Below are 26,600 nucleotides of genomic sequence, written 5' to 3' on the forward strand. Positions count from 1 at the left end.
GAATTGGGTCTCCATGCCTGCCAAGGCAAACGGGCATTGGATTGGGCTCTGTTGTGAACTTTACTCTGTTGTGAACTTTATTCTTGTTCATTCTTTGTATGTACGGGTTGAAGGTACGGTGCAGCATCACATACTTAGCATGCACACCTACCTTCCTCGTGCAGTGTAGACAATATTTAGCCGCCGTAATAGCATAGAGCAGAGTCAATTGTTTGCACAGCCTACCTGCCACTCATTATGCAAGTTGCAAGTGTTTGGTGCGCTAATTATAAGCGGACATTTTCAGTCTGTCACACTCACACATTACTTACCAAACCAGGAATACCTGCATGGGATATGGCTGCTGTTGTCTAGACCAGACACGTCAGGGTAGTGTAGGTTTTGTGGAGGTGAAATGGATACGCAGCATGTTGTTTGCGGGCTTTCGGTCTGTTTCGTGCTCTTGTAAGCATATCGAGGAGAGATTCTCATATGCAGTAGAAAGGTAATGGCTATTTTTGGATGTCTGTCACTGGTTTTCACCCGCCCAGTTCCGATCCTAGTCCACAAGCATAGGCATTGGGATAAAATCTGTATAAGTTGGATGGTATGGCGAGCACTTCAAGTCAATTCTTACTGAGTTCCAGTGAAGAGCTTGAACGGTAGAGTCCACTATGAAGGCAACAGAAGGAGTAAGCGAAGATGTACCTGTTCTAAGTATCTGGTGGTACCTGACTCGCTGGATCTAGTCCACACTAGACCAAACCGGAACAGTCAATCAGAGTGCTTTCCCTGAGGGAGAGTAATCGGAGAGCGCTGGACCTGGAATGGAGACGGAAGTGGGTGGATTGATTGAACTACCACTGACTTACCAGAATGGTACTAAGCGGAAAGAGACCGTGGGCGAGGCAGCGTAAGTGGCGGGCGAGAGAAGAAGTTCAAGTGGGCAGGAGGCAGATGGACGGAGGGGCTACTCCCCACTGTGGAGCTGACACTAACGGGTTAGTGTGGCTCACCGCCAATAAAGACCGGCAGGAAAAGTCTCGGCAGCCTCGCAGGGCGAAGAGCGATAAGCCCCCCGGCTTGCCCGAGCGGGTAAGGTGGGTGATGTTGGTGCAGTGGTGCAGCCCCGATCTCATGTAGAGAGAGAGAGAGAGAGAGAGAAAGGTCATGGTACGTGATTGGTACCAGCTGGTGTGTATGTGTTGAATGATGATGAAGAGAATGTTTTGGTGACAAGTGACTGGTGACACGGTCTCCCTTCACACCTGTCATGGTCTGGAGCAGCAATGGAGATGAGGGTTTGACACGAGATCAAGCTTATCCTGCATCAATCCATCTGATACATGCCACAAAGTTGGCTAGTTACAGTATCTAGGCCTTCCATCTATCGAGTTATCTATCTTCCAGGTTACACGGGAAATCTCCCCAGCGGTAGGTCAGATCGGGGGAACTAGTCTGGGGCAAAAGAGACAGGTGGTACTGCTGCTGATTGATGTTCGGGAGAAGTAAGAAAAATCGGCTACTTATCTACTTAGTACATCGTGACTACTGATGGATGGATGGATGGAAGGAATCAGGTCCCGGAGGAACCGGGAAGGAGAAAGAGAAAGCCGAGTTGAAGAGCGGGTTCAACTTCTACGCGAGGTCACCAAGTGGGATGGCCAACCAAGTACTCTTTGTAAATGCCAAGGGATACTCGGGAAATGAAGGAAGAGAAGGAGAGGGAGAGAGAGTAAGCTGAGGATGTGTAGAGTGTAGAATACACAGCTGGGTAAGAAGAAAAAAAGTGACTAGAAACGGGCGAGAAGAGGAAACGAAGCAATCTAAAAACGAGAGTCCCGCTCTGCCAAGCCTTAAAATTGTTCGTTCCGCGAACGACCATGGATCCTCCCTCTTACTCTCTCTCACTCAGTCACTCTCTACTGACTAAAACTAAACTTTAGTTTTACAGTGGCAGAGAAATAGGGAAAAGAAAGAGAGTTATTCGCACCATTCCCCGCCCAGTCTGATCCGTGCTTTTCTGATTCCTTCGCCCCCCGTCACCTTTTCCTGCGTAATCGCATTCGTTTCGGGTGCTGGGCTGCATTCCCAACCTTCGCATCAAATCAAGCGTCACGATGCCGCTCGGGCACTGGGTCTCGGGCTTGGTTTTGGTCTTGGTATCCCTATCATCTTCATGAAGGAAATTTCCGGTCTTCTGGTCCCGGCCATTCGCCAGTCTTTGCCCAGACGCCCAGTCGTTCTTGGTTTTTTCTTGTCCCTCCACGCTTTTACTGCCTTGATGTTTGTGCTGGGCTGAGAGAAACCTGGAGCTTCTCTTTTCTTTCCCCGTCTCTACTTGCTACTACTTACTAGTCTACTTCCCTACTACTTCTCTTCTCTTCTCTCCCGCCCTTTCTTTTCTTGGGACGCATTTCCTCTTACCTACTTCCTACTTACTAACTTACTCCTCCCCTAACTCCCCGGTCTTTCCCTCTTTTCCCTGACCGCATCCCTCTTAACTATTTACCTCTCTCTCTCTCTTTATTCTCCATCTTGAGCGGTTCCCTTTTCTGGCGGAGTCGGTCAGTATTATCGGAGATCTTCCGGATAAACCATCCATTGCCTCTTCTGGTAAGCCCGGAACCTCTCTCTCTCTCTCTCTCTCTCACTCACCCTCCCTCCCTCCCACTTCATAGTCTACTTTCCTTCTCGATGGTTACACGGACCAACTCTTTTTCCTTTTTTTCTCCTTCTGCTACCATCCCTTTTTCTTCCTTTTCCCCGGAACTTATCTCACGTCCAGCGCTCACCTAGGCATCTCATCTTCCCCCCTTGCAGGACGCACCCGCGAACGCCCTTGGAAACGACCGCGCCGCCTCGCCCCCCTCCCTATCCTCCTCCGTCCTCGCCTATTCTCCGCGGCCTCCGTCGCCCTCCAGCTCGGTCCGCGTTTCCTGATCCCCCGAGGTATGCGGGAACCCGGCGCGTTGGTTGACTACAGTTGAGGTGGATCTCCCTTGCTTGAATTGCGCATTGGTCCGATCGGTGGAGGTAATTCCGGGATTTACGGCGCCTGGTGCAAGGCTATATCGGGGTGAAGATCACGGGCTGCGCGGGGAGGAATTAAATCAAGCCATCCCGCAGCTCGAGCAAGCGCCCGCCGCACGACCTCTGTAGCTAGTTCGGTATCCCGTCCGCCCGTCGCAACCATGGCGTGGGACCATTTGGACATCGATAAGCCGCATTTGGCTTACATGATTCTAGGTGGCTTCACCAGTCTGTTCATGCTGTGCTCTTTGTTTGTCAAGGAGAAGCTGTACATCGGTGAAGCCACCGTGGCTACCCTTTGCGGTATCATTTTCGGGCCTCATGCGGCCAATCTGTTTAATCCCAACTCGTGGGGCAATGTCGACAAGATCACCCTCGAGTGCTCTCGCATCGTCCTGGTCGTCCAGTGTTTTGCCGTCGGCGTCGAATTACCCAAGGCGTACATGGAACGTCACTGGAAATCCGTCTTTCTGCTGCTGGTGCCCGTCATGACCTGGGGCTGGCTGGTGACGAGTCTGTTCATCTGGTGGATGGTGCCCCCCCTCTCCTGGCTGGAGAGTCTCGTGTGCGCCGCGTGCGTCACCGCCACCGATCCCGTCTTGGCCTCGTCCGTCGTAGGTAAAGGTAAATTCGCGCGACGAGTTCCCAAGCACTTGAGAGACTTGTTGTCGGCTGAGTCGGGCTGCAACGATGGCATGGCCTTCCCCTTCATTTACCTGGGCTTCTACATCTGGCGCTACCGCCCTAATGCCGGGGAGGTGTCGCTCAACTGGTTCTGCATCACTATCCTCTACGAGTGCGTGTTCGGCGCAATCTTTGGCTTCGTCATTGGCTACCTCGCGCGTCATTCCATCAAATTCGCCGAGCGCAAGGGCTTGATTGATCGTGAGAGTTTCCTGGTCTTCTACTTCGTGCTGGCCGTCTTCTGCGCCGGCTCAGGTAGTTTGCTGGGCATGGACGATCTCCTGATAGGTTTCTCGGCCGGTGTCGGCTTCAGTAACGACGGTTGGTTTACGGAGAAAACAGAAGAGTCGCACGTATCCAACGTCATCGACCTCCTGCTCAACTTGGCTTACTTTGTCTACTTCGGAGCCATCATCCCTTGGGAGGACTACAACAACCCGGATATTGGGCTCGTGCCGTGGCGGCTCGTAGTCATCGCTCTCCTCGTTATTTTCTTCCGCCGCATCCCCATCATGTTGATGTTGAAACCTATCATCCCAGATGTGAAAACGTGGCGCGAGGCCCTCTTCGCCGGCCACTTCGGCCCCATTGGTGTCGGAGCCATCTTCGCTTCCATCCTGGCTCGGGCGGAGCTAGAATCGGACAGCACGGAGCCCTGGTCTGAGGCTGATTTGCCAGGTCCGGGAAGTTCTAATTACTATATCATACAGCTGATCTGGCCCGTCACCACCTTCATGGTCATCTCCTCGATCTTGGTCCATGGTTCATCCATTGCCGTGTTCACGCTCGGAAAGCGCATCAACACCTTGACCATCACGCTGTCCTACACCACCGCCAACGAGGAGGGTCCTTCTTGGATGAACCGCTTGCCCCGCGTGCAATCCCTTGCCAAAGGATCCATGTCGTTCCGTAAACCGGATGAGGACGAATCGTCGAATGAGCCGGAATATCCCCCGGGAACCCTGCCCCCCATTGGTGTACCAGGTAATTTCCTGCGTCGGGTTCGCGACGAAGATACGGAGTCGACGGGTGGTAAATCTGCGCGGAGACGCCGCAGACGTCGCAGACGCACCGACGGCGCCGGCGGCCCGATCAGTCAGTCAGCCATTGCCCCTCAACGCACGCTGGAGACGGAGTCGGATGAGCAAAAGGAAAAGAGTGATGAATCCAGGGAGCGCGACAAGATCGAACGCGAGGCGTCCCCGCCCTCCAAGGAAGGCGATAAATTTGGACGCGAGCCTGCGCTCGAAGTTTATCTGGAAGGTCACAACATGGTTATGGAAGATGAAGAAGGCAACGTTCTCAAGGTTGAGGATATCAGTCATATGTCCACTGAGGAGCAACAGCGTCATATGGAAGAACAACGCCAGAAGTTGCAGCAACAATCGGATGAATACGCCAAATCCCGCAGCCAACCTCATGGCAAGACCGAAGGAGAGGAGATTGAGCAGGCCATTGGCGAAAAGACCGGGCACCCGCTGGACAAGGCTCGTAAGCGTTTCGGCCAGTGGATTGGACTTGGAAAGGGTCGTGCTGAAGACCAAGAGGTCAAGGAGGCCAGAAAGACTGAAGAAAAGAAGAAGGCTGAAGAGGCATCGAAGAAGCCTGCCAAGGCCAAAGGTCGCTCCGCTCACGCCTACCAGTTCGGCAACACCATCATTGTTGAGGACGAAGACGGAGAAGTCATCAAGAAGTATTCCATTCCTTCTGGGGATAAGCCTGAGACGGATGCCCCTGTTCGTCGCGGACTGACAAGGATGGGTACGTGGTTCGGTATGGAAGAGGAAGGCGAAACATCGCAGGCCGCCCGCAAGGCTGCGCAAGACGACTGGCTGGCGGATGATGGTCTGCGTTTCACCCTGGCTGACGACAATGATGTTGGCAAGAGAGGCGTCGAGCACAAGGGTCGCCGCATGACCAAACATGAATTCGCTCAACAGATTCGTAACCTTGGTCCCAAAGCACGCCGTGATGTGGTCGAAGAGACCGATGCCCCCGAGCGGGTCAAGAAGGCGGCTCGCCAGGAGGCTCAGAAGGCTGAATCGCAAGAGCGCCGCCGTTCAGACCCTGGAGTGGCCTCTCGGCCTACCCCTGCCCCTGCCCCTGCCCCAGTCGCCGAAGATGACGAATCCGGCACCGGAAGCGAATTTACGGACGACGAATCGGACGTGGAAGTGCCCGGCGACATTGCCGCTTCGTTGGCACGGTTCACACGTGGCACAGCAGCCGAGGAGCGTCGCAGTTCCCACCTCAGTCCTACATCCACGTCTCCGAGATCGCGTCCCCGGTCACGACGGGATTCCGATGATGATGGCACGGAACGTATTCCGCCTGCTCAACTTCGCGAAGCGGCCGGACTTACTCGTCCTCCTCAGCAAGCGGATTTGGATGACACGGGTGAAACGCCAGCGGAACGCCGTCGTCGTCTGGCTGCGCTTGGTGAAATCAATGACTCGGAGGATTCCGACGATCCGGATGTTCTTCTAGAGGAAACGGACGATGAGGGCAACGATGCTGAGGCGAAGGTCTCCTTTGCCGACGGCACGAAGCCCCCAACTAGCAGACAACAGTCGGGCGAGAACTCCAGTGAGGGACAAGAAAATAGCTCCCCATACAACCGACACAGTCGCAGTCAAAGTCGACGGAGCATCTCCTGGGGCGGCGAGAAAGGCCGTGAAAATTGAGACAAACCCACAAAAAATGCAGCAAACATAGAGTGAAGGAAAAAGTGAACTTTGGGCAGTGAAGCTGAAAGGGGAATTCTCTTGAAGGGGGTAATATAAGAGCCCAAGGAGAGGGGGGGGGCAAAAGAAAAGGGGAGGGCGGTGAAACTAAAGCCACCTTGCGGTGTAGAAAGCTCTTCTTTTTCTACTGAGCCAAGAATCAGCAGGTCCTTCCTAGAGCTCGGTTATGGGTTTGCTTGTTCTTGAGCATCTGGTGTTCGTTTTGCATGCATGGCTGGATGCGATCATGTATAGAGCGCGCTTTCACTTTTTTTGTGTAACTACTTTACCCTTTTACTTGCATTTGTTTGTGACCCACCGCCTGCTGGTGCCCCGCGCTGTGCAACCCAGCCAGCTCAGCCCAGCTGCCTTTTTGCTGTGGTGTACTGTGGATCAGTACTATTGCTACTGTTATTGACTGATAGAATGATGGATGGGATGGACTTGCTGACCTGTGGTGCCTACGTTTAGCACCATGATCTTGTAATGGGTACGAGAAGTACATATATGACATAGTATAACTATTTCTTTCAGTGTCTTCATTTCTTCCTTCTTTTATCAACAAGTCAATCTAGTGCTCAGTAGTACATCAGTTCACCAGTGAGGGTAGTAGTACTACTAACTACCTAGATAGTACTGACCACTTAAAGCCAAACTTGGTACTATCAGATAAGTTTAGATTTCTGTAGTAACGCCACAGCAATAAAATATACTTTCTCCTGCCCCCCTATCATGAGTTACTATCAGTTGAATAGAGATAAACAGTCACCCCCGACTTTCAGACCCTGGCAGTTACTACCGGTAGTAGTAATTACTAAACTACTGATAAGCTAGCATGTGAAGCCCAACCAGGTAGTGAGTACAATTCATATAGCACATAAGTTATATCTATCTAGTACATTCAAGCCATGACTAAGGGATATACTTAACTATGTCCGGAGGATATGCCAGACTGGGTACTAAGTAACTACTAAGTACTAATAACAATTAGTATGTATTTCTCGAAGATAGATAAGTAATAGTGGATTCAGTTCAGGGAAACAACGTGTGCAGCTACTTACCATTACCGAGTAGTATTCTTTAATATAATTAACTACCCAGTGAGTAGTAATATATGTCATGTAACACTACTACTCATACAGTCAGTCGATAGTTGTGATATGATTAGTGGTATATTTCTGGAATGATTCTGATTAGATTGGCAAGTATGCTGGTGTGAATGTAAGCCATCTCTATCTATCTATGCCGAAATCTCTCAAATATGCGTGGAGAATATTGAAGTGGGCATCGATGAGTACAAATTCACGAAGAATGCTGCATAAATCCGGAAGTAGACATGATATATTTGAAATAAAGGTAGACAGAAGTTTATTCAGAGAAATTAAGATGGTAAATAGTATGTGTTGAACTCAGACATAAGGTAGCCAGTATGAACGAAGAGATAGTAGTGCAGAGAGAAACCCAACAAATGCCACGCTGATTTATGAGCTTTTCCTATTCCGGGATCCCCAACACCGTAACACCGCTGATATGATGATGATGATATGAATCGAGACAAGGACAGAAGCCCGCATAAACGGTTTAAGAGAAGATCGAGAAGAATGGGAGGAATGAAATGACCCCATGTCAGGGTCCGGGGGTATCTCAAGCGACAATTAAACGTGATGATGCTTCCATCGAGAATAATGCTGCGGTGCGCTGCTCACAGCACACCGCCGGGCAGATTGATCTGTGCCTGTCGTCCCCCTTCAAAGCCGGCACTATTCGGTGCAGACCCTCCCCCGGAATACATGCCGCTATCGATGGGATGGACCTGCTTTCGCAACATAAACATGGGCTTGCGTCCTTCCTTTTCGAGCTGTTTGAATAGAATGAGTGGTCGTTCCTCGAGCCCAAGACATCGTTCTTGATCACCGTATACAATGTATAGTGCATATTGTTTCCAATCCGCGTTGATGTTGTACTTTTTGAGTGCAGCCGGAAGGACCTTGTGGCATGGATCGTCCATCGACACGCGGAAAGACTTGAAGATTTCCACACTAGGTGGATCCTGAGTCGCCCTTGAGTCTGAACGAGTGGGGATGTCGGGGCGCGTAGATTGTGTTGGTGTGGGGTTTAGACGATCCGGCCGCAACTGTGACGCCGCGGTATCGTCGTGGTGGTTATGAGAAACATGGTTTATGCTGCTGGAACTCGGTTGTGTATATGCCCGGGAGGCTAGGGTCTGTGGAGCATATTGATTACCTGGCGAGGTCGGCGACGGAATGCCTGGAGATAATTGCGACTTGCCGTTCAGCATAGTCAAGTGGGAGGAATTCGCGGTGGACGGATCTAGCCCATCGCTGTACATGCGACCCTCGTGGATCGACGGAGGAATATGGGTAGGGGAGTTGGTTTTGGGTGTAGTGCCGCCAGTGTGGTTACGCTTGGAGAACGTCCGAGATAGGATACTCCCAGAACGATCCAACAGAGTGATTCCGGATGGCGATGTGAGCGTCGGCCCATCGTGGTATCCTTCTGACCCGGATCCTGGCACAGAAGAAGGCGGGGGCAACGGCTGCGACTTGTCTTTCGCCATCTTGAACACGGGCAGAAGCTCTTCGCGCAGTCGACGATATTCCTCTGCAATCCGTCGCATTTCTGACTCCATAGACATGATACGGTCATCTCGTACGCGGATGGACCGAATCAACCGGGAAATATCGTCCTGAGTGGCGGTTTCGTTCATACTTTGGTCCGCAGCTACCGAAGTAAACACATTAGCAAGACAGGTCACAGGCAGTATCTGCAAGCCAGGGAAGTCGTGAACATACAAAGCGGAATGTAGTGATCTGCATCAATCGGAATATCTTGCTTGACTTTCGTTTCGTACACGCTCTTCAGGATAGTCAATCGATGTCCCACACTCGCGATCCCCATCTCCTTGAGTTCATCATGCTTCAAAGCAATGAGCGCTTCGCCGACGATTTCATTTTCTATTGTAACACAAACACCACGCAGTCAGTGACCCGGAAGTCTTAGCGCCTTTGTTTTGATCCCTTGGACTCACCTAAAAACGCGGCGCAGTATTGACGGAGACCAAGGGCGGCCACAAAGTTGGCACATTCCTCAGCAGTCCATTCCGTGATGATTGTTCGGGGCGATCGGGGATTCTCGTCCACATTGGCTAAGGTCGTGGGAGTATGCTCTGCTGACGGGAATTCTGATTCGGAAGGGGAGGCCTCGGAGTCGGTGGCCAGATGGGGGGAGGTAATCACGCTGCGCTCGTACTCGTCGTCCGCATCCGAGTCGGCATGATAAGAGGTATGGAGAGACATGGCAAATGAATTCATTCAAGTAACGGTGACGACGCCCAGAGACACGTAGAGGAGGGGGCTGGGGAGGACGTCGGACCGGCTAGCAGACTCAGCGAAGCGCCAGCCTCTAGACCCGAGACAAGTCGCCAAAGATTGAGCACAAAGGACGGGTCCGGTTGCACAGAAGGCGTTTGAAGTTGTCAATCACGGACTAACGACCCGGATGAAGAGTGTTGGGAGCCAAACTTGGTCGAGCAGGCGTGCCACATGAACGGGAGGGACGGAAAGCGGGTGAGTTATGAGGACACCGACAGTGAAGATGGTCCGAAGGTGCGAAGCGCGGAGTTGATCAGGAGGAGAGTCGGGAGAACGGAGGTAATTATGAGAGAGAGGAGGTGAAAAGAGCTAGTGGAGAGGAAGAAGGCGTAAAGACGAGGTGGTAGAAGGTACGAGGAAGCATGGAAAGCAGCCGTGATGGAAGAGGAGCGGAGGGGGGGGGGATCCTGAGGCCAACAAGGCATGCAGCGACAGCGAGAGCGGGGAAGCTCGGCCAAAGTTCTGGGGGTCCAACCGGATGATGAGATGGGCCAAAAGGGAGAAGATGATGATGATGATGAACACCCTTGTTGTTAATAACTGGTTGGGCGATAATAATGTGAGATCAAAGACCACGAGGCAGAGCGAGCGATGAACTGGGGTGATCAAAAGAAGAAAGGGTGGACATCCACAGGCAGATGAGAGGCAGCCGATGGACGAGAGCAACAGAACAAGAAGCTGGTTGGGCGCGGAGTCCAACGAACCGCCGAACGGGAAAACCAAGAGGCGCTTCTAAAGTTGGATCGCCACACGTGATGCCGGTCTGGACTCTCCGCTGCTCACTTTCCTTGTACATCCATTCTCATTCTACACAGACAGCTCAGGCATCTCCATTTTATCATCATCATCCCAGTGGGTTAAGTCAATATCCTTGGTCTTGCCATATGATGGGGATCCATGGCATCTACGGAATCTACTGTCAGCCGTTTATCGGCTTAGTCCGACCCCCTCTCCAGTAACTGGCTCCGTTAATGGATCCCTCATCCTTGCTTCGTTCCCAGCCCAGATGCTGGGCAAAAATCACTTGGTGACGCATCTCGCAGACAACGGGCGGATACTCCAACCAGAAAAAAAAAATCAGGGTTGAAGAAAATTAATTAAAAAAGGAGAGCCATCGCCGGATCCAAGCGCCAAACAATTGCTCCAAGCAGAAAACTGAAAACTGAGAAGAACAAATGGTGGAAACGGGGCCCCATCCCCTGGCTGAAGTTCCGTGCGATTTAATGAGGACACTAACGAAGCGCCCATCCTAGTGACCAGCACTATTATCACACAAATGCTACTAGTGTCGATGACTCGATGGGGGTTCATGCAAACCAGAAGCATCGCCCGGCAGGCTTAACGGCCAGTGGACAGAGGGGGGTTGGTTATGCCCACTATTATTCAAGCCAGGCGCTGTCAAAATTCAATAGTGCCGGAGCCTCGACGTTTTCGGATGCTATCTGGGTCCGAATCCTCCGCTGTCATCGTGCCATTCGTTCCCCATCTCGACGCTGAATTGTCGATGAATGTCCATGCAAGGACATCCATGGCTCCATCAGAAAAAAACTCTTTTCCACTCGTCTCCATCATCTTCCTCCCCTTGCCCCTTTTTTTTTTCCTAGCAATATTTACCTCCAATCCACTTGAGCTTGGATGGCCGGTGCTATATTTAACTTTCCTCGGATACTATCGCCGAAGGGCTTTGTCTCCGTGTACCTGACTCTCCGGAGAAGTCTATTTGCACCATCGATATCCCCACCTCAGCTAGTAGATACTAGATAGAGCTTACGTATAGTCGACGAGGGTCCTATGTGTAGGAGTCAATAACGATATTTCTACAGCAGATTGTAGACAACGGCCGAGTCTAAAGTCTTGACCACCGAAATTCATCCGTTGCAGCTGAGAACAATCCATCCGAACGGGTTCAATGACTGTGGAGCAGCCGGAGCAACACAGCACGCTTGTGTTCTACTATTGAGCCGCCGCTATTGAGGCGGCAGTATAACACAAACAATCTATAACTTGAATAGTATTTACTCACCATCTCAGGAGATTTTCCATCGGCCACGCCGATCCCATCATCAGACGGGGACAAAATATCCGATCCATAGTAAGTAACAGCATAATTTCGCACGCACGAGCAAAAAAACCAGCACCCTACTACTATATTCCTCGCCCCCTCACCGTGCGCTGTCCACCTGAATCAAGGAGCAACTACTAGTAAGCGCCCGAATCTGGTCCATCCTGCAATGCATGGGGACGACGGAACAACGGAACGATACCTGCCTTACCTCGTACATCTTATCAACATCCCTCCCTCGCTGGCGAAGCTAGTACTAAGAACCAGCCATCCCGCAATCATGTGTCTTTTTTTAATGCGGTTGTGACACCTCAATCCCTGGCATCTCGCAGCAAAAAAACCTTACACGAACATGTGGGTGTGTGAGCCAGCCAGCCATCGTTCATGCCTGCCTCCTTGTTGCTTACATGCAGCAACTTAACTAATGGGAGGGAAATTATTTGTGCCTCGAGGGTAGTGGAGCCCCATGTATGTCTACGTAAGTTTCGTATAATATGTAGTAGTATATGTATACCCATACCCACCTCGGCGCAATGATTGCATTTTGGTCAAAGTCCATTCGATACGCCAACCGCCGTTGGATGCTATTTATATCGGATCATGTACCCTGAATAGCCATGTTCAGGATACGCCCCCGCGTTCTCTGTCGCGCGCGCCTATTCACGCCTATAGTAGATGCAGTGCGGTGTGATGCGCTGCGATGCGATGCCAGGCGGCTAACCTTCCGTAAGAATATCCGTTGGCTTTTTGTGACCGGAAATTTCTAGGGCGTGGCAAACTTCCCGCATTGTGAGGAATTCTTTCCGGGACCAGCATCGCTTGATGATATCCCCAAGGAATGAATAAAGGGTTCGTATTTGGGAGTATGTCATCGGTCGGCCAGGTTTTATATGTCTTGGACACTGGATCATCGTCTAGGTCGGTCTCGATGTCGGGTATAACATAGAATTCAAATTGCTTTCCAGAGATAACTTCGTACATCATCGAGCCAAAGCGCGCAATGTCGGACTTGACTGATGCGAAGTCTTCAGACACAAAGATTGCCATGTCCTCATTGTCCGCGACAATAGTAGATTCGGTAAAATCGCACATCTGGAGAGAAAGATCCTCATCAAGCAGGAAATTGCGTGTCGCAATATCGACTACCAATACTCGCCGCTCGTGGACTTGATGGATGATATGTGCAGCTTCTTGGAGCCATTGTAGGCGTCGACTGTTGTCCACGCTAGCATGGTGAGTACGTAGATAGCGGCTCAGTGAACCCTGGCGTAGGTACGGCATTCGTATCTCGGTGTCGGAGATGTGGTAGGGCTTTATTACTCCTGGGACATGCCCAAGATGGCTGTACACATGCCCTTCATGTTTTAGAGATTGCTTGTTTAGCTCAGTCGTCTGCTCGTAGCTGATAATCGTCGTCTCGGATGCACCCTTAGGGACAGTCCAAACATTGGCCGTTTTGACTGCAATGTCTCCGAAGCGCATCACGCGTCCAACTCGACCAAGTCCGATTAGCTCGGAATCATCGTTATAGCTCATTATAGATGAGCTCAACGAAGATAGTAGCTCTGTGGGTGGTGTCTAGTCTGTTGGCTGCAGGAGTTGTGCGCATATGATAGAACTCCAGCGGTCATGTGCAGCAGCAGCAGCAGCAGCAGCAGCGAAACAGCTTCGCCGTGAGAGATACCCTACCATTTGCACTTCACGTAATTCACCCCATTATAATATACATTCTTAGAGCACTCCAGAAATTAACGACAAGCCTGACCACATTCATGCCATGACCTCTCAACATGGTCATTACTATATAGATTCATTCCCGCTAATCAAAAGCGGCAACCCATCTTATCGGCGGTTCCTGCGCTGACCTCCGACGACCGCAAGGCTCGCCTTTCCCCGGACTAGGATTATTCTTCGCCCCCAAGTTTCTCCTCAACTCCTTCCCTTCTTTCTCTGCCTTTACACCTCCTGCTCCGACGCTCCCTATCACATCGCGAACCAAACAGGTAAGACACACAGAAAGATAAATCCCTCCCGCCCCCATGGATACCGCGAAAGCTACCCCAACCCGCGCAATCTTTTCCAGAACCGTAGTACGTACCCGCTAACCGATCGCGATCGCAGACATTGTACCCACGAGCAAGAGTCGCACGCTACTATCGACTTGGGGCTTATATATACATATATACTTTGATACCTGTTGCGCTAGCTCGAACGGACTATTCTATCTCCCTTGTCTGGGTGACCACCGTCTATACGAAACGCAAGCGCTACACCTCCATCGAGTTCATCCCGCTTCGCGCCGCGCCCACCCTACCTACCTACCCATCGTCACATCGCTTCAACCACCACTACACTACACTACACCAACCCCAACTCTCCAATCTCCAAAACCAACAATGCCCTCCTCCTCCTCCCCCAACCAACCCACCACAACCACATCCTCCACCACCACCACCGACCTCGAATCCGACCTCCTCCAGCACCTAACCAGCACACCCGCACTCGAAGACCTGCACGCCACACTCCTCAGCTCACTCCAACGTCTCGGCTGGACAGAACGGATCCGAAAACTCGCGCAGGAACTCCTTCGCGGCGGACGATGCGAGCGATTCGACGAGGTATTCGAAGCGGTAGTAGCGTCCGCGGAGGGGCGGAAACATCCTGTCCTAGCGGAGGCGAATAAAGCGAAACAACAAAGCAATGGGAATAATAATAATAATAATAATAGTGGTGGGGACGAGGACGGGAGTGGTGGCATTGGGGATCTGGAGGCGTTTGATGTGAGGATTCCGTCGGCGGTGGTGGAGCAGGGGGTTAGGGCGTTAAAGGAGATGTTGAGGGAGGTGGTGGTTGCGGAGGATGGGGGGGATATTTTGGGGGAGGTTGAGAATGGGCATAAGGAGGAGGGTGGTGGTGGGAGTGGAGGGGGTAAGGGGTCGAAGAATAGTAAGGATGGTGGGGGGGATACGGCGAGTCCGGTGAAGAAGGTGAAGAAGGAGTCGAAGTCGGGGAGTAAGGTTAAATGATATGTGGATGGCTTGTCTGTGTGATGTGGTGCGTTTGTTTTGTGGCTGGCGTGTTGGAATGGTGTTTTGGGTTTGGTTTATCTGGATACTTCTTGTCAGGCTATTGCTTAAGGCGTTGCTTTGGTGGTTTACTACGGACGGCGTTGCATTATCCTGATACCAGCATGGGCATGTATGCATGCCTCATTCCTTTGTACAACAGTGGGGGTTTGTCTAACAAGACGTGCAATTCATTTACTCTTTAAGCTTAATATTATGGCACTCAGTATGCGAGACAGATCTTCGCAATCTCAGAACTTGAAAGGAAAAGATAAGGAAACTGTAACCCAATACGAATTTCGACCGGGGCTATATCCCGGCCTCAAAACCCGCTGTTTCTAAGTAGTAGTAGTGCAGATGGATAACTAACTTGGAAACATGCAACCAATCTAGTCATAGAGGCTGTCGTCATTGCCGGCTTCACCAAACGTGTTGTTGTCCGTCACCTCACCCGCCGACGGGAAGCGGAAGAAGCTGCTGCCACCCGAGTTCTTCAGGCTCTGGGCAAATGCCTCGTAGCGACGGATCTCCACGTCGCTGACGGAGCGTCTGGCCGACTTCATCGCCTCCTCGAAGTGCGCCCGGGTAAGCTCCGGCACCGGGTCCTCCTCCTCGACCTCCTCGTCCTCCATCTTGATATCCTCACCCTGAGCCTCACGCTGCTTCTGGCGCTCGATGTCAGCGCCGATGGACTGCTTGATGGCGAGCTTGACAGCACGCTGGGTCACGAAGCCAAGATCAGCACCGGAGAATCCGTGGGTCTTGCTGGCAATGAAGGAAAGGTCGATATCGCCAGCGATAGGGGTCTTGCGGAGCTGGGCCTTGAGGATGCTCTCACGAGAGGCCTGGTCGGGCAGAGGAACGTAGACCAGGGTGTCAAGACGACCAGGACGGACCAGGGCGGCATCGAGCTGCTCGGGTCTGTTCGTGGCACCAATGACGAACACGTTCTTCTTGGAGGTCATACCGTCCATCTCTGTTTGGAAGTTAGCAACTACTCAGGTACAATCGAGACAATTAACTTACCAGTCAGGAGCTGGTTGACAACACGGTCAGAGGCACCGCCGGCATCACCGACAGAGCCACCACGAGACTTGGCGATGGAATCCAACTCATCCAGGAAGACAACGCAAGGAGCAGCGGCGCGGGCCTTGTCGAAGATATCACGGATGTTGCTCTCGGACTCACCGAACCACATACTCAGCAGCTCAGGACCCTTGACCGAGATGAAATTGGCAGCACACTCGTTGGCCACGGCCTTGGCAAGCATGGTCTTACCAGTACCGGGAGGACCATAGAACAAAACACCGCGGGAAGGAGAAAGACCAAACTTCTGGAACTTCTCGGGGTGGTCGACAGGGTACTGCACGCTCTCGATGAGCTCGCGCTTGACCTCCTCCAGACCACCAATGTCCTCCCAACGGACGTTGGGCACCTCGACAACGGCAACCTCGCGGAGAGCGGAGGGGTTGGAGACACCGAGGGCGTAACGGAAGTTCTCCATGGTAACACCCAGAGAGTCCAGGACCTCCGCGTCAATGGTGTCCTCGTCGAGGTCAATCAGATCCATCTTCTCACGGATCTGCTGCATGGCGGCCTCAGAGCACAGAGAGGCAAGATCGGAACCGACGTAACCGTGGGTCTCGGCGGCAATGGTCTCCAAGTCGACATCATCACCCAGCTTCATGTTCTTGGTGTGGATCGAGAGGATCTCCAGACGGCCAGTGGGGTCGGGGATACCGATGTCGACCTCACGATCAAAACGACCGAAACGGCGGAGGGCGGGGTCGATGGAGTTGGGGCGGTTGGTGGCGGCCATGACAACCACGTTGGAGCGGGCCTTCATACCGTCCATCAGGGTCAGAAGCTGAGAGACGACACGACGCTCGACTTCACCGTTGGTCTTCTCACGCTTAGGGGCGATGGAATCGATTTCATCAATGAAGATGATGGCAGGGGAGTTCTTCTCGGCTTCCTCGAAGGCCTTGCGCAGGTTGGACTCGGATTCACCGGCCATCTTGGACATGATCTCGGGACCGTTGATCAGGAAGAAGAAAGCGCCGGTCTCGTTGGCCACAGCACGAGCCATCAGAGTCTTACCGGTACCCGGAGGACCGTACATGAGGATACCACGGGGAGGCTTGATACCGATGGACTTGAAGAGCTGGGGGTGGCGAAGGGGCAGCTCGACCAGTTCACGGATCTGAGCCATCTGCTTCCTGCAGCCACCGATGTCGTCGTAACCGACCTCGTTGAGGTTGCCCTCCTCATCCTCGCGCTGGATCGGCTCACCCTCGCAGTGGATGATGGTATCTTGGGCGACGATGCCATACTCTGGGGGATCCACCTCAACAACCTTGAATTCCACTTGTCTCATACCACCTCTTACTGTGAACAGGTCTCCCTGTCTCACGGGTCTGTAGGCTTCGCGGAAGTAGGGGGCGAGGTAGACATCGAAAAGGGAGCCAGTGAGGCCCTCAACGGTGTCGGCGATGGGGAGAACGGCAATACGCTTGGCCTGTAGATGAGAACAAGCGAGGTCAGTAAGAAGTCGCTTGGATAACGCCGAGAGCAGTAGAACTCACGTATTTGATGTCGGGGCAGGGGTGGACGGTGATGATATCGCCGTGCTTGACACGCAGGTTGTGTCTCACAACACGGTTGATGCGAGCGCTTCCATCATCAAGATCATCATCGGCCAAAACAATCAGAACGGTGTCCTTGCGCTTCTTGCCCTTGACGAGGACGGTGTCACCCCGGAACAGCTGGAGGGTGTCCATTGTGTTGTTGGAGAGAGCAATAACGGAGTTGTCATCGTTGACGGCATCGGTGACACTAGCACCCAGACAGTCAGTACCCAACCAGTATCCCCGCACCAAGGCCAGAGCTAGCTTACATGAGGGAGTTGGGCTTCTTCTTCTTCTTCAAGATAGCCGTCGAGGTGTCGAGTTCCTATTTCGCGGTGGTTGTTAGTATTCGCCATCAAGGTCCCTTCCCGTTCTGCAGACAAAAGTCTTTACCTCTTTCTTGTCGGCGCCGGAGGCGTCACTGTGCGATGAGGTTAGCTTCTTGGAACGATGGAGAAGTTGATGCCAGAGGTTCCATCACGTACTGGAGGTTCACCCTCTTCTTGTCGTGGGTGTGATCGGGTTCTGCGCTCATCTTGAGGGGAAGCTGGATAAGGCGCGTAAAGCAACGTAGACACTTGGGTACGTATCAAGGACTGTCGCTGTACCGGATTTGGTGAAGCTCGGCAACAGGGACAAAGAGGAAAATGAAGGGGAATGAGAAAACGAAACAGAGATACAAAACCCACCAGACCGAAAGAGATGGCGGAGGGAGGGAAGTAAATTGACAGGATGAGATGGGATGGCAGAGGGGGAGGGAGTTGGAAGTGAGATCGGAGGATGGCAGAGAGAGAGCTCCAGTTAAGAGGTGACGATAGTGCCAGGCCCTACCGGGGCTTGATGACTTAAGCTGTTGCAGATTCACGAGCCACCAAACCCGGTTGCCGCCACCGCCTGGGGAGGAGAGAGAAGCGTATGGAAGCCGGTCGTATCCACTCTTGATCGTCCCCCAACTAACCACTACTACGATTAACTAGTATTTATCTGGGGTTAACTAATATTCAGGTGTTTCTACTCCATCGTTGCTTTATAAGCCATGATACTCTGCACAAAATGAGTCACTGTGGCTATTCCCCCCTCACTCTGCTGTGACTGTCGGGGATATGCGTGTGCATTGCACCGCCCGGTAACACTGTGTCTGTGTCTGTCTGTGTCTGTGTCTGTACCTCTGCCTGAGGCAGCTATCCTCCCTGCATGCATGCACGGAGTGCTTCTATGACAGCCGGGGCATGGCATCAGTCAGCCTGGACCAGCCCAGGCTGTCTCTGGCTCTGCATCACCATGCCCAAGGCACTGTCAGGACAATAGCCTTGTCGTGGGCGGCGACTGCCTTGCCGGCAACTTGCTGCCTATGAACGGGACTTCCCTATTCGGCAGACAAGGGTATACATGTACCATCGAACTGACCAGAGCCGTGTGAACCCGTCTTTCCCCCAGTTGGCGAGTTCATCAGAATACTGCTCCCCTATATAGTGCTATGTGCACACAGGGCTATGTTTGCACGCCGGGGCAACAGCTCGACCAGTCCTGGTGACTCGAGCAAATGAGTATTCACAGCAACAGCCTGTCCAACATGGCCATGGATATATAATTTTGTGTTAACGGCCTTGTATAGCTATATTCTCATCACCTATCCGTTACCATCTTTTTAAACCAACCCCCTTTATGAGTGAATGTTAATCACACTGAGACATTTTCCGGAACACGAGACTCTCCATCAGGGGACCACTGATACTACTACTGATAGATCGTTTGCTTGCCTCATCTGATTAACCTGGCCCACCCTTATAGCTCCAAGCCATGGACGATAAGGCTGATTACCCCTCGGACTTCCTGCAAGCGCGAAACAACACCTTGACAGACGATGAGGTAAACCATCTGCTCGAGAAGCCGGGCTGCGCAGCTCGCTTCGTCTACGGAGTCCTCATGCTCCCCACGGCACTAAAATACTTCCTCGACATGCCGCAGACCACGGACATCGCCAAATGCATGATGCACGCAACTGTGTACGGGTTCAAGCTCTACCACTTCAGCCCGGACAGCACACCCGTCATGCTGCCCTCAGAGGACCCACAGCACCGAGTCGAAGGGATGCTCATCCTCGGATTGAATGAAGAACATCGCAACAGGATCTACGAATATGAGAGCGGGCTCATGAGGCTTGTCGATGTGCGGGCACATGTCACTCAGCTGGACTCGTTCAAGGGCTACGATATTAGCAGTGTGCGGATTGTCGATGCGGGGGCGTTCGTCTGGAACCAAGAAAAGGTGGACGAGGCGATGAATGAGCTTCCGTCGACAGAACAAGGTCTGTATACCTGGCCTATGGATGGACTTTTGTGTAGCCAGATATATCGGAATATGCTTGCGGCTCAGCGCGCGTCGACGATCGATTTGGCGAGAACGTCGGCACCGAATGCTTAGGGGGTGGTCCAGCTTGCTGGGAACATGGATCCAATGAGTAGACGTTCTGGCTTGGTTACTTGGCGTTTGGTCGGTTGAAGGATCTAGACTGTCTATTTGTACGACGACTATGACTTGCTCGGGTGTCAGGTGTTGGCTTGGTAAATAATTGGATGTGTTACATGGATAGATGAGACCTTTCCTAGCATAATAAGCTAGTAAAACTATCCGTCTTCTCCATCCCGATCTAATCTATAGTATACCACCCTGCCAAGAACAACTAGAAGAAAAAGAATCATATGCAATAATCGCTCAATACAACATGAAACCCACCCCAATCCCATCCCCTACTACAACCCCGTAGCCACCCAAGAATCCCAAACCTCCCAAGCCCCCGCCATAAAACTAACCAACCCGGTCAAATGCTCGGGGAACCCAATGCCCTTCTCAAAGCACCAATGAAGACACAACGGCGCCCAACAAACATTATTAACGAGACTCTTCCTCCACGCCCGAATCTCCTTCCTCAGCGCCTTCCTCTTCTCCTCCTTCCCCTTAACACCCTCAACCCCAACCTCCCCCTCCTCCTCCATCTGTTTCCTCCTCCTCAACACAGTCCCCCTCCAAAGCACAAAAAACTGAAAGAAAATATGTCCAAACCACGCCCTCGTACTCCAAATATACCACTTATCAATCCCACCCCACCGATCCACAAACCGCTTCGACACGATCCCCTTCTGCGCAAGATATCCCACGTTCTCGAGCGCCTGGTAGATGACGTTGACGAACACCTGCAGCAACGTCAGGATGTAGAGGGGTTTATCTGCCGGTGGGTGTTTCAGGGTGTGAGAGCCCCATGTCCAGAGGGGGAAGAGGCCGAGGAGGCGGAGGGTGAAGCGGGTTTCGGACATGAGGGAGGAGAGAGCGAGGAGGGGTGGTTTGGAGGAGGATGTGGTAGTGGTATTTGCGGGAGGTTTAGGGTTGTTTCGTAGACGAGCGAGCAGGCTGAGACGCGCTTGGAATGCGATCCATGGCGCCGATGTGAGAATGTGATGTAGTGTGTGTGCGAGATAGCCTGTTACTGCGAGGACTCGTTCCTGGCCCGCGGCGGTGGATATGAGTCTGTTGTGTGTGGGGGGTGTCGGAGTTAGTGGGATTGAAGCTCGGAGGTGCTTGGTTTGGGGGATAGGAGAGGAGCAGTAGCTCACCTATCGAACCGGTCGACTGTCCGGTCTGTCGCCTTGAGAGCTGCCAGCAGCTGGTGACATCGAGCGCCGGTTATTGACGATACCGGCGGTGGTGGTGGTGATGGTGAGCAGTCGTCCTGCGGGGGACTGCTCACCGTGTTCCCCTCATTGTGTTTTTCGTGGTCCGCGACAGCAGCGGGTGGAGAAGAGGGTTCGGGTTCGTGTTCGGCCATGGTGGTTATTCTCGCGGTGGTAATTATGTCGACATTGCTGAGGTCTGCGGACACTGGGGAGTTCGGGGACTTTATTGTCATGGGGGGAAATAGAGCGAGCGTGATCGTCAATCCAAGCATCTGACCAGCAGCTGCGCTTGGCGCGGTGCCGAGGTTCGGAATTGGCTCGGAATGATGGGTCCTGGTGGGTGGATGGATGGACCTGCCGCGGTTGGGGGGATGCCGACGGTGTGGGTTTTTACAGATTAGATGTGGTGATTAGATATTGAAGTAAGTATCCCCCAATTATCAACACTTAGATAATGACAAACTGGAGATTCCATTTCATTATTTTGATGATTAATTAGTTACTGAGAGAAGTGTTTTGCTGATTTATTGATTGACCTGTCGGCATATTCTGCTCAGGCATATGAGAAATTACATGAAAAGGAAATTTTCGTACCCCCACATTAGTTACTTAAGGAAAAGTAGTTTTCACGCAGGAACTAAGATTCCGTGCTCATCCCGCGAAGTGCGGATCATCGTAATAGTAGTAGCAACTTGATTGCCGTCACCACTGGCTGAATATCTTTCTGGCTGTATGCCAATAATATTTGTTGCTTTGTGGGCGCTCGTATCTTTGTCGATCATTACTTCAGGAACGGTGTTCTCTGTCCTCCTCTGCACGAGAAGCGAGATCAAGGAGACAGCCACCCGACTCGTCATCTTCATCGTCCTCGTTGTAGTCTTCATCAGCATCGTCTTCTTCATCTTCATGACCTCTTCCGGACCAATGATCTTCTTCGTGTTCCTCATTCACGGTTGCCGGGACTCTAATGATGGTACGCGGGGTGCGGAAACTGACATTCGGGCGGCGAGGATGCTTGTTTATACTGTTCCATGCGCCTTGGGCCGTCGCTGGCTGTCGTGAGAAAGTAGGGGTCCGTCGAGACGTTCCAGATGGTCCTGCTTGCGACGACCCTGCTTGCGAGTTCCTAGCGCCTGAGCTGGTGGAAAGTGAGCCAGAAGAACTGCCACTTGCCATGAGCCACTCGGGAATTTCAAGATGCGGAGGCGGAGGGGGCGCGGTGAGTGGTGCAGCAGACGGCTGAGTAGATAGCTGAGCAGATGGAGTAGCGAGTGGTTCTGTAGATCGAGCAACAACTGATGCGGTAGGAGGGGCGTTGGTAAAACAACCAGCAACGGACCCAGCAACTTGGGCAGTTAGGACCGGAAGAACGGTGGTAGTCGGTTTGGCATTTTTAGAGGAACCGGAACTCTTGGTTGCCTTATCCACAAGCTTCTTCAACAGGGCCGATGGTGATTTACTGTCCTCAGCGAGCGATGTGCTTGATTCAGCTCTAGAACGTGATGGTGAGAAACGTTGGAGTCCCAAGTTCCTGACAATGTTTGCATCCGATATGCTGCGGTCACGCAGGTCCCACTGACTGGGAGCCCTAACTGTCGTGTCTCTGCACACCTCATTAATGCTGCCCCATGCTCGTTCTTGAAGATGAGGTGCACAGTTGTAGCAGGCGCGATGGCTGCAAGGAGGGTAGACTGACGATTGTAGCAAGGGGCGGTCTTCGGCAAACTGGTCTGGATCGGTATTTGAGACGTCTTCGACAAAATCGACATGGGGATTCTCGTCGTCATCGTCATCGCCTATGCCATAGATGACTTCTGTCACAGGGAAAGCAACAAGATGTTCGGAGTGTTCTGCGGCAACTGTCTGCAGGACCCTAAGTTTCTGCCACATCAATATTCTCTCCTGTATTTCCGTGTAGTGACCAGCCTTGATGGCGTCGGATATCCAAGGACTGAGGACGGGGGCCTGGCCAGGATCCATGCGGTGGGAGAAGCCGGTGATATCTACACCACAACGATAGAACCAACCGAGCGCCGGGACAAGGCCGCAGGACTCGCATGTCTCGTGCTTGTCAAGTGCATGCTCATGAACGACGACATCGTGTTTGCAAAAGGGGTCACCGCAAGCTCTAGATTCGTCCTCATTCCACCCCGAGAACGGAGGGAAGAGACAGGGTCTGCCATCATCTCGACGAGCCACAAGGTTGAAAAACGGATCAACCACCGGTTCGAAAGTAGCATTCAGATCCCATCTCACAGACGAAGGCTCGCTATCGGGGGGTGGGAGGAAGACTAGCTGAGAGGGTGGTGAGTCTGACCTTTCCGAAGGGCTCTCCTGACGTTCCTCCTCGTCCACAGATAACCTAGAAGACATGATTCTTCAGGTAGTTGAGATGACCTGGTATGACACAACGATGAAAACGATGATTCAAAGGATGGCTTCTGATGATGAAGACTTCCTGTGAGGAAAGGAAACACGTCTGAGTGTTCGTTGAGACATCGTGTGAGATGTGGACGTGTTAGGCCTCTTCACCACAGACCGGGTCCAAAGGGCTCGGCACTCAAACGCTTCAAACGAGCATTCGCAATGAGATGCTTGCCAGCACGGTAGCAGACGCATTGTGAACGCTAGGTTAACATGCACATGGCCTACAGATTGGGAGTGCCATAAAGGCAAGGCCTAGGGCTGTGATGAAGCATTCATCTCTATATAAGCAGCATTATATGAGCTACATTTTCTACCTGTGCAGTTGTTAGTGGATAGGAACTGTGCAGAGCAGACATAAAATCAGAAGAATACCCAAAGATGAGTGATATATTGAAAATAAGCTGAATTATTTTCTGTTCCTGGCTGCACTCGGCGTGCACCTTTTGGGCCAGTGCCTTTCCTCTTAGGGTATAGACCATCAGGAAATACCGGATTTTCGAGATAAGCCTGAAAAGCGCTCATAATGAGACCAATACTATATATATATATATATTCCAGATTCAGATAATGCCTGGAAATTGCAGAGAATATTAGCAAATATAGCGAGGCATCGGAAAGGTGGACATGGGAACCCTTAAGATAGATGGTTGCCCGCATGTCGGAGCTGACCGAAAGGCGGGCAGCCCGAGGTCCGGGTATTAAAGCGGCGACATTCGCCATTTGCCGATGAAGTGACCGACAGTGAAATTATTATTATTGTCTTTAATTATTGACTGCTTTCCTCCTCCACATTCCCAACAGCAACAATACTTTAATCACTGCTATCTACTAACTATCTACTCACTCACTAGTCGAATTGACTTGACTAGCTGTGTTTGGTGAAGTTGGAACTAGATTCCTGTCTCCTGTCAGCTTAGGGCAGGTGTTGGTCCCTCCATTGAATTGATCCGTGGATTAACTATTATTATTGACTGGGTCTCTCTCACTGCTCTTATCCGCGTTGACCTTCCCCATATTATTGTCTGTGTTTGCTGCATCTCATTTCCAACTCGCTCAGGAACTCTTCCGACCTCGGTAAGTAAGCTTTGGCTCATCTTCCCGAACAAACCAAACCAGCCTCCTTCCTTTTCCCTTGACTCGTTCCCGTTCGTTCCTTAGCCTCGTTAAGTTACTAGTTGTTTTGGCTGGCGGATGCTGTTGCTGCCCATCAACAAATCATCCATCAGCCAACAATCTCATCTCCCTCTTCCCCCCCCTGCTCCTCCTTTTCCCTGCCGTTCTATGCGGGACAGCGCATCTTCCGTCGCCAACCCCATGTTTTCCACCTAATCTCAAATCTCACCTCACCTCTGTCTGTCTGTCTGTCTGTCTGTCTGTCCTACCTTCTTTCCCCAACCCAAAACCCACTTCAATCCTCTTCCTCTTGTTATCCATCTCCACCAAATCTCCATTGTGGTTCCCACCCCACTCCCTTGTCTGGCTTGGCTGACCGTGTCCCGTAATTTCCGTAGCTGCCGTCTTCGTGACTTTATCGTCTTCTGGCTCCCGTCCTTCTTAATTGACCATATCGCGCGCGCTTAATCTTCTTCTCTTTCCTCACCTTCAGCCTCACCCACACCCTCAACCACACCCTCAACCACTCCCACCAGATCAGCAAAAATGTCTGCCAAGTTCCAGGACGAGGCCGTCACCTCGATACGGGAGGATACAAAGGAATTGGTCCACAAGGTTGGAAACCGGTTGACTGGCGATGGCTATCTCGCTGTATGTTTTGCGCCTGTGTAATCGCACCACCGATGCGTGTTTACAGCCCACTGATTGAGACAATGCGCGTTCATTATAGCTATACCTTCGCCAACTGCAGTCGAACCCCCTGCGCACCAAGATGTTGACCTCCGGTGTCCTGTCCAGTTTGCAAGAAATCCTGGCCTCGTGGATCGCCCATGATGTCAGCAAGCACGGTCACTACTTCAGCGCCCGCGTCCCCAAGATGGCCCTCTACGGAATGTTCATCAGCGCCCCGCTGGGCCACTTCCTCATTGGAATTCTGCAGCGGGTCTTCGCTGGCCGGACTAGCATCAAGGCCAAGATCCTGCAGATCCTCGCCAGCAACTTGTTGGTATGTCCGATCTGAAACTCCATTTTGACGTGCGCTTGGAATGCTGACGCGACGCAGGTCTCCCCCATCCAAAATGCCGTGTACCTGTGCTGCATGGCAGTTATCGCGGGCGCGCGCACCTTCCACCAGGTCCGCGCTACCGTGCGGGCCGGTTTCATGCCCGTCATGAAGGTCAGCTGGGTCACCTCGCCCATCGCGCTGGCCTTTGCCCAGAAGTTCCTCCCCGAGCACACCTGGGTGCCTTTCTTCAACATTGTCGGGTTCGTCATTGGAACCTACGTCAACACGCACACCAAGAAGAAGCGTCTTGAGGCTCTCCGCAAGGTAAACCAACTACGTGACGATCCCGACGCGACCAGTCGCTAACCTTAGCACGACAGCGCTACGACCAACGCCGTGGACCCGGTAGCGAGTACGACAAGGGCGACTACCGGTAAACGATGTAAATATACTGTATCTAGCTTATGACTACCGACAGGGCAGTGTGGACTTTCCAATAATGGTCAGTTAGAGCAGTCCGTTCACTCGGGTACGTCTCCCGAACCCGAGAGACTGCCGGAATGAGCGGCTGCCTCAGCCCAGCCACCTTATCGGAAAGTCCACCCTTTCCCTGTCATACATTTTATTACCCCCATGACATCCTAATCTGACCCGGATATACCTCTGATGATGGAGCTCTGGCGTCGAGATGAAGATATGTTTGCCCTGCCCCTGTTATGATGAATATGTTTTATCGGTTTTCTATTCTCTTCTTCCTTGGCGACACCACCATGCTGCATACCTCCTCTGTCTATCACTGTCGCCATAGTTTCATACCT

General features: G+C 52.1%; 11 protein-coding genes across 11 annotated transcripts; 6 read left to right on the top strand and 5 right to left on the bottom strand.

Annotated features, from left to right (window-relative positions):
• Positions 1–653: 653 nt before the first annotated feature.
• On the top strand, positions 654–2,281 carry BO79DRAFT_218115 (uncharacterized protein; the record flags this gene model as incomplete). Its single annotated transcript, XM_025683400.1, has 7 exons — positions 654–671; positions 729–781; positions 855–892; positions 986–1,074; positions 1,345–1,413; positions 1,553–1,714; positions 1,934–2,281. 7 exons carry the CDS (start codon positions 654–656, stop codon positions 2,279–2,281), a joined length of 777 nt encoding a protein of 258 aa, XP_025539105.1.
• Positions 2,282–3,173: 892 nt separating this feature from the next.
• Positions 3,174–6,380, top strand: BO79DRAFT_218116 (Na+/H+ antiporter Nha1; the record flags this gene model as incomplete). The annotated part of the gene is made up of 1 exon (XM_025683401.1): positions 3,174–6,380. The coding sequence occupies one exon, from the start codon at positions 3,174–3,176 to the stop codon at positions 6,378–6,380; it is 3,207 nt and encodes a 1,068-aa protein (XP_025539106.1).
• A 132-nt stretch (positions 6,381–6,512) lies between these two features.
• Positions 6,513–6,929, top strand: BO79DRAFT_18403 (uncharacterized protein). Its single transcript, XM_025680298.1, has one exon. The coding sequence runs from the start codon at positions 6,607–6,609 to the stop codon at positions 6,835–6,837; it is 231 nt and encodes a 76-aa protein (XP_025539107.1). The 5' UTR covers positions 6,513–6,606; the 3' UTR covers positions 6,838–6,929.
• Positions 6,930–7,973: 1,044 nt separating this feature from the next.
• On the bottom strand, positions 7,974–9,935 carry BO79DRAFT_18410 (adaptor protein STE50). Its single transcript, XM_025680303.1, has 3 exons — positions 9,469–9,935; positions 9,233–9,394; positions 7,974–9,161 (listed from the first exon to the last, which is right to left on the bottom strand). Exons 1-3 carry the CDS (start codon positions 9,749–9,751, stop codon positions 8,122–8,124), a joined length of 1,485 nt encoding a protein of 494 aa, XP_025539108.1. The 5' UTR covers positions 9,752–9,935; the 3' UTR covers positions 7,974–8,121.
• A 2,530-nt stretch (positions 9,936–12,465) lies between these two features.
• Positions 12,466–13,586, bottom strand: BO79DRAFT_266320 (uncharacterized protein). The gene has a single exon (XM_025686964.1). It carries the CDS (start codon positions 13,407–13,409, stop codon positions 12,540–12,542), a length of 870 nt encoding a protein of 289 aa, XP_025539109.1. The 5' UTR covers positions 13,410–13,586; the 3' UTR covers positions 12,466–12,539.
• A 628-nt stretch (positions 13,587–14,214) lies between these two features.
• On the top strand, positions 14,215–14,899 carry BO79DRAFT_237917 (uncharacterized protein; the record flags this gene model as incomplete). Its single annotated transcript, XM_025684754.1, has 1 exon — positions 14,215–14,899. The coding sequence occupies exon 1, from the start codon at positions 14,270–14,272 to the stop codon at positions 14,897–14,899; it is 630 nt and encodes a 209-aa protein (XP_025539110.1). The 5' UTR covers positions 14,215–14,269.
• Positions 14,900–15,106: 207 nt separating this feature from the next.
• On the bottom strand, positions 15,107–18,342 carry cdc48 (AAA family ATPase CDC48). The gene is made up of 6 exons (XM_025681135.1): positions 18,051–18,342; positions 17,959–17,986; positions 17,835–17,890; positions 17,524–17,773; positions 15,965–17,456; positions 15,107–15,914 (listed from the first exon to the last, which is right to left on the bottom strand). The coding sequence occupies exons 1-6, from the start codon at positions 18,098–18,100 to the stop codon at positions 15,328–15,330; spliced, it is 2,463 nt and encodes an 820-aa protein (XP_025539111.1). The 5' UTR covers positions 18,101–18,342; the 3' UTR covers positions 15,107–15,327.
• Positions 18,343–19,083: 741 nt separating this feature from the next.
• On the top strand, positions 19,084–20,091 carry BO79DRAFT_18438 (uncharacterized protein). The gene has a single exon (XM_025680321.1). The coding sequence runs from the start codon at positions 19,366–19,368 to the stop codon at positions 19,987–19,989; it is 624 nt and encodes a 207-aa protein (XP_025539112.1). The 5' UTR covers positions 19,084–19,365; the 3' UTR covers positions 19,990–20,091.
• A 227-nt stretch (positions 20,092–20,318) lies between these two features.
• On the bottom strand, positions 20,319–21,447 carry BO79DRAFT_173752 (uncharacterized protein; the record flags this gene model as incomplete). The annotated part of the gene is made up of 2 exons (XM_025679698.1): positions 21,177–21,447; positions 20,319–21,090 (listed from the first exon to the last, which is right to left on the bottom strand). The coding sequence occupies exons 1-2, from the start codon at positions 21,386–21,388 to the stop codon at positions 20,319–20,321; spliced, it is 984 nt and encodes a 327-aa protein (XP_025539113.1). The 5' UTR covers positions 21,389–21,447.
• Positions 21,448–21,755: 308 nt separating this feature from the next.
• On the bottom strand, positions 21,756–23,609 carry BO79DRAFT_266326 (uncharacterized protein; the record flags this gene model as incomplete). Its single annotated transcript, XM_025686965.1, has 1 exon — positions 21,756–23,609. The coding sequence occupies one exon, from the start codon at positions 23,607–23,609 to the stop codon at positions 22,023–22,025; it is 1,587 nt and encodes a 528-aa protein (XP_025539114.1). The 3' UTR covers positions 21,756–22,022.
• A 1,713-nt stretch (positions 23,610–25,322) lies between these two features.
• Positions 25,323–26,219, top strand: BO79DRAFT_255479 (Mpv17/PMP22 family protein; the record flags this gene model as incomplete). Its single annotated transcript, XM_025686131.1, has 4 exons — positions 25,323–25,427; positions 25,507–25,782; positions 25,840–26,106; positions 26,163–26,219. The coding sequence occupies 4 exons, from the start codon at positions 25,323–25,325 to the stop codon at positions 26,217–26,219; spliced, it is 705 nt and encodes a 234-aa protein (XP_025539115.1).
• Between the last annotated feature and the right edge of the window lie 381 nt (positions 26,220–26,600).

The sequence above is a fragment of the Aspergillus costaricaensis genome (assembly GCF_003184835.1).
Source record: "Aspergillus costaricaensis CBS 115574 unplaced genomic scaffold BO79scaffold_17, whole genome shotgun sequence".
In the NCBI taxonomy this organism is placed as follows: Eukaryota; Fungi; Ascomycota; class Eurotiomycetes; order Eurotiales; family Aspergillaceae; genus Aspergillus; species Aspergillus costaricensis.

What these genes read in the sequence shown, in the direction of transcription:
- BO79DRAFT_18403 (XM_025680298.1), top strand. Translation starts at nt 6,607, where the DNA reads ATGGGTTTGCTTGTTCTTGAGCATCTGGTGTTCGTTTTGCATGCATGG.
- BO79DRAFT_18410 (XM_025680303.1), bottom strand. Translation starts at nt 9,751, where the DNA reads ATGAATTCATTTGCCATGTCTCTCCATACCTCTTATCATGCCGACTCG. An exon ending in ATACTGCGCCGCGTTTTTAG is followed by an intron (nt 9,395 to 9,468) that starts GTGAGTCCAAGG and finishes GTGTTACAATAG; the next exon opens with AAAATGAAATCGTCGGCGAA. An exon ending in AGATCACTACATTCCGCTTT is followed by an intron (nt 9,162 to 9,232) that starts GTATGTTCACGA and finishes TTACTTCGGTAG; the next exon opens with CTGCGGACCAAAGTATGAAC.
- BO79DRAFT_266320 (XM_025686964.1), bottom strand. Translation starts at nt 13,409, where the DNA reads ATGAGCTATAACGATGATTCCGAGCTAATCGGACTTGGTCGAGTTGGA.
- cdc48 (XM_025681135.1), bottom strand. Translation starts at nt 18,100, where the DNA reads ATGAGCGCAGAACCCGATCACACCCACGACAAGAAGAGGGTGAACCTC. An exon ending in AAGAAGCCCAACTCCCTCAT is followed by an intron (nt 17,774 to 17,834) that starts GTAAGCTAGCTC and finishes TCTGGGTGCTAG; the next exon opens with TGTCACCGATGCCGTCAACG. An exon ending in TGTCAACCAGCTCCTGACTG is followed by an intron (nt 15,915 to 15,964) that starts GTAAGTTAATTG and finishes ACTTCCAAACAG; the next exon opens with AGATGGACGGTATGACCTCC.
- BO79DRAFT_18438 (XM_025680321.1), top strand. Translation starts at nt 19,366, where the DNA reads ATGGACGATAAGGCTGATTACCCCTCGGACTTCCTGCAAGCGCGAAAC.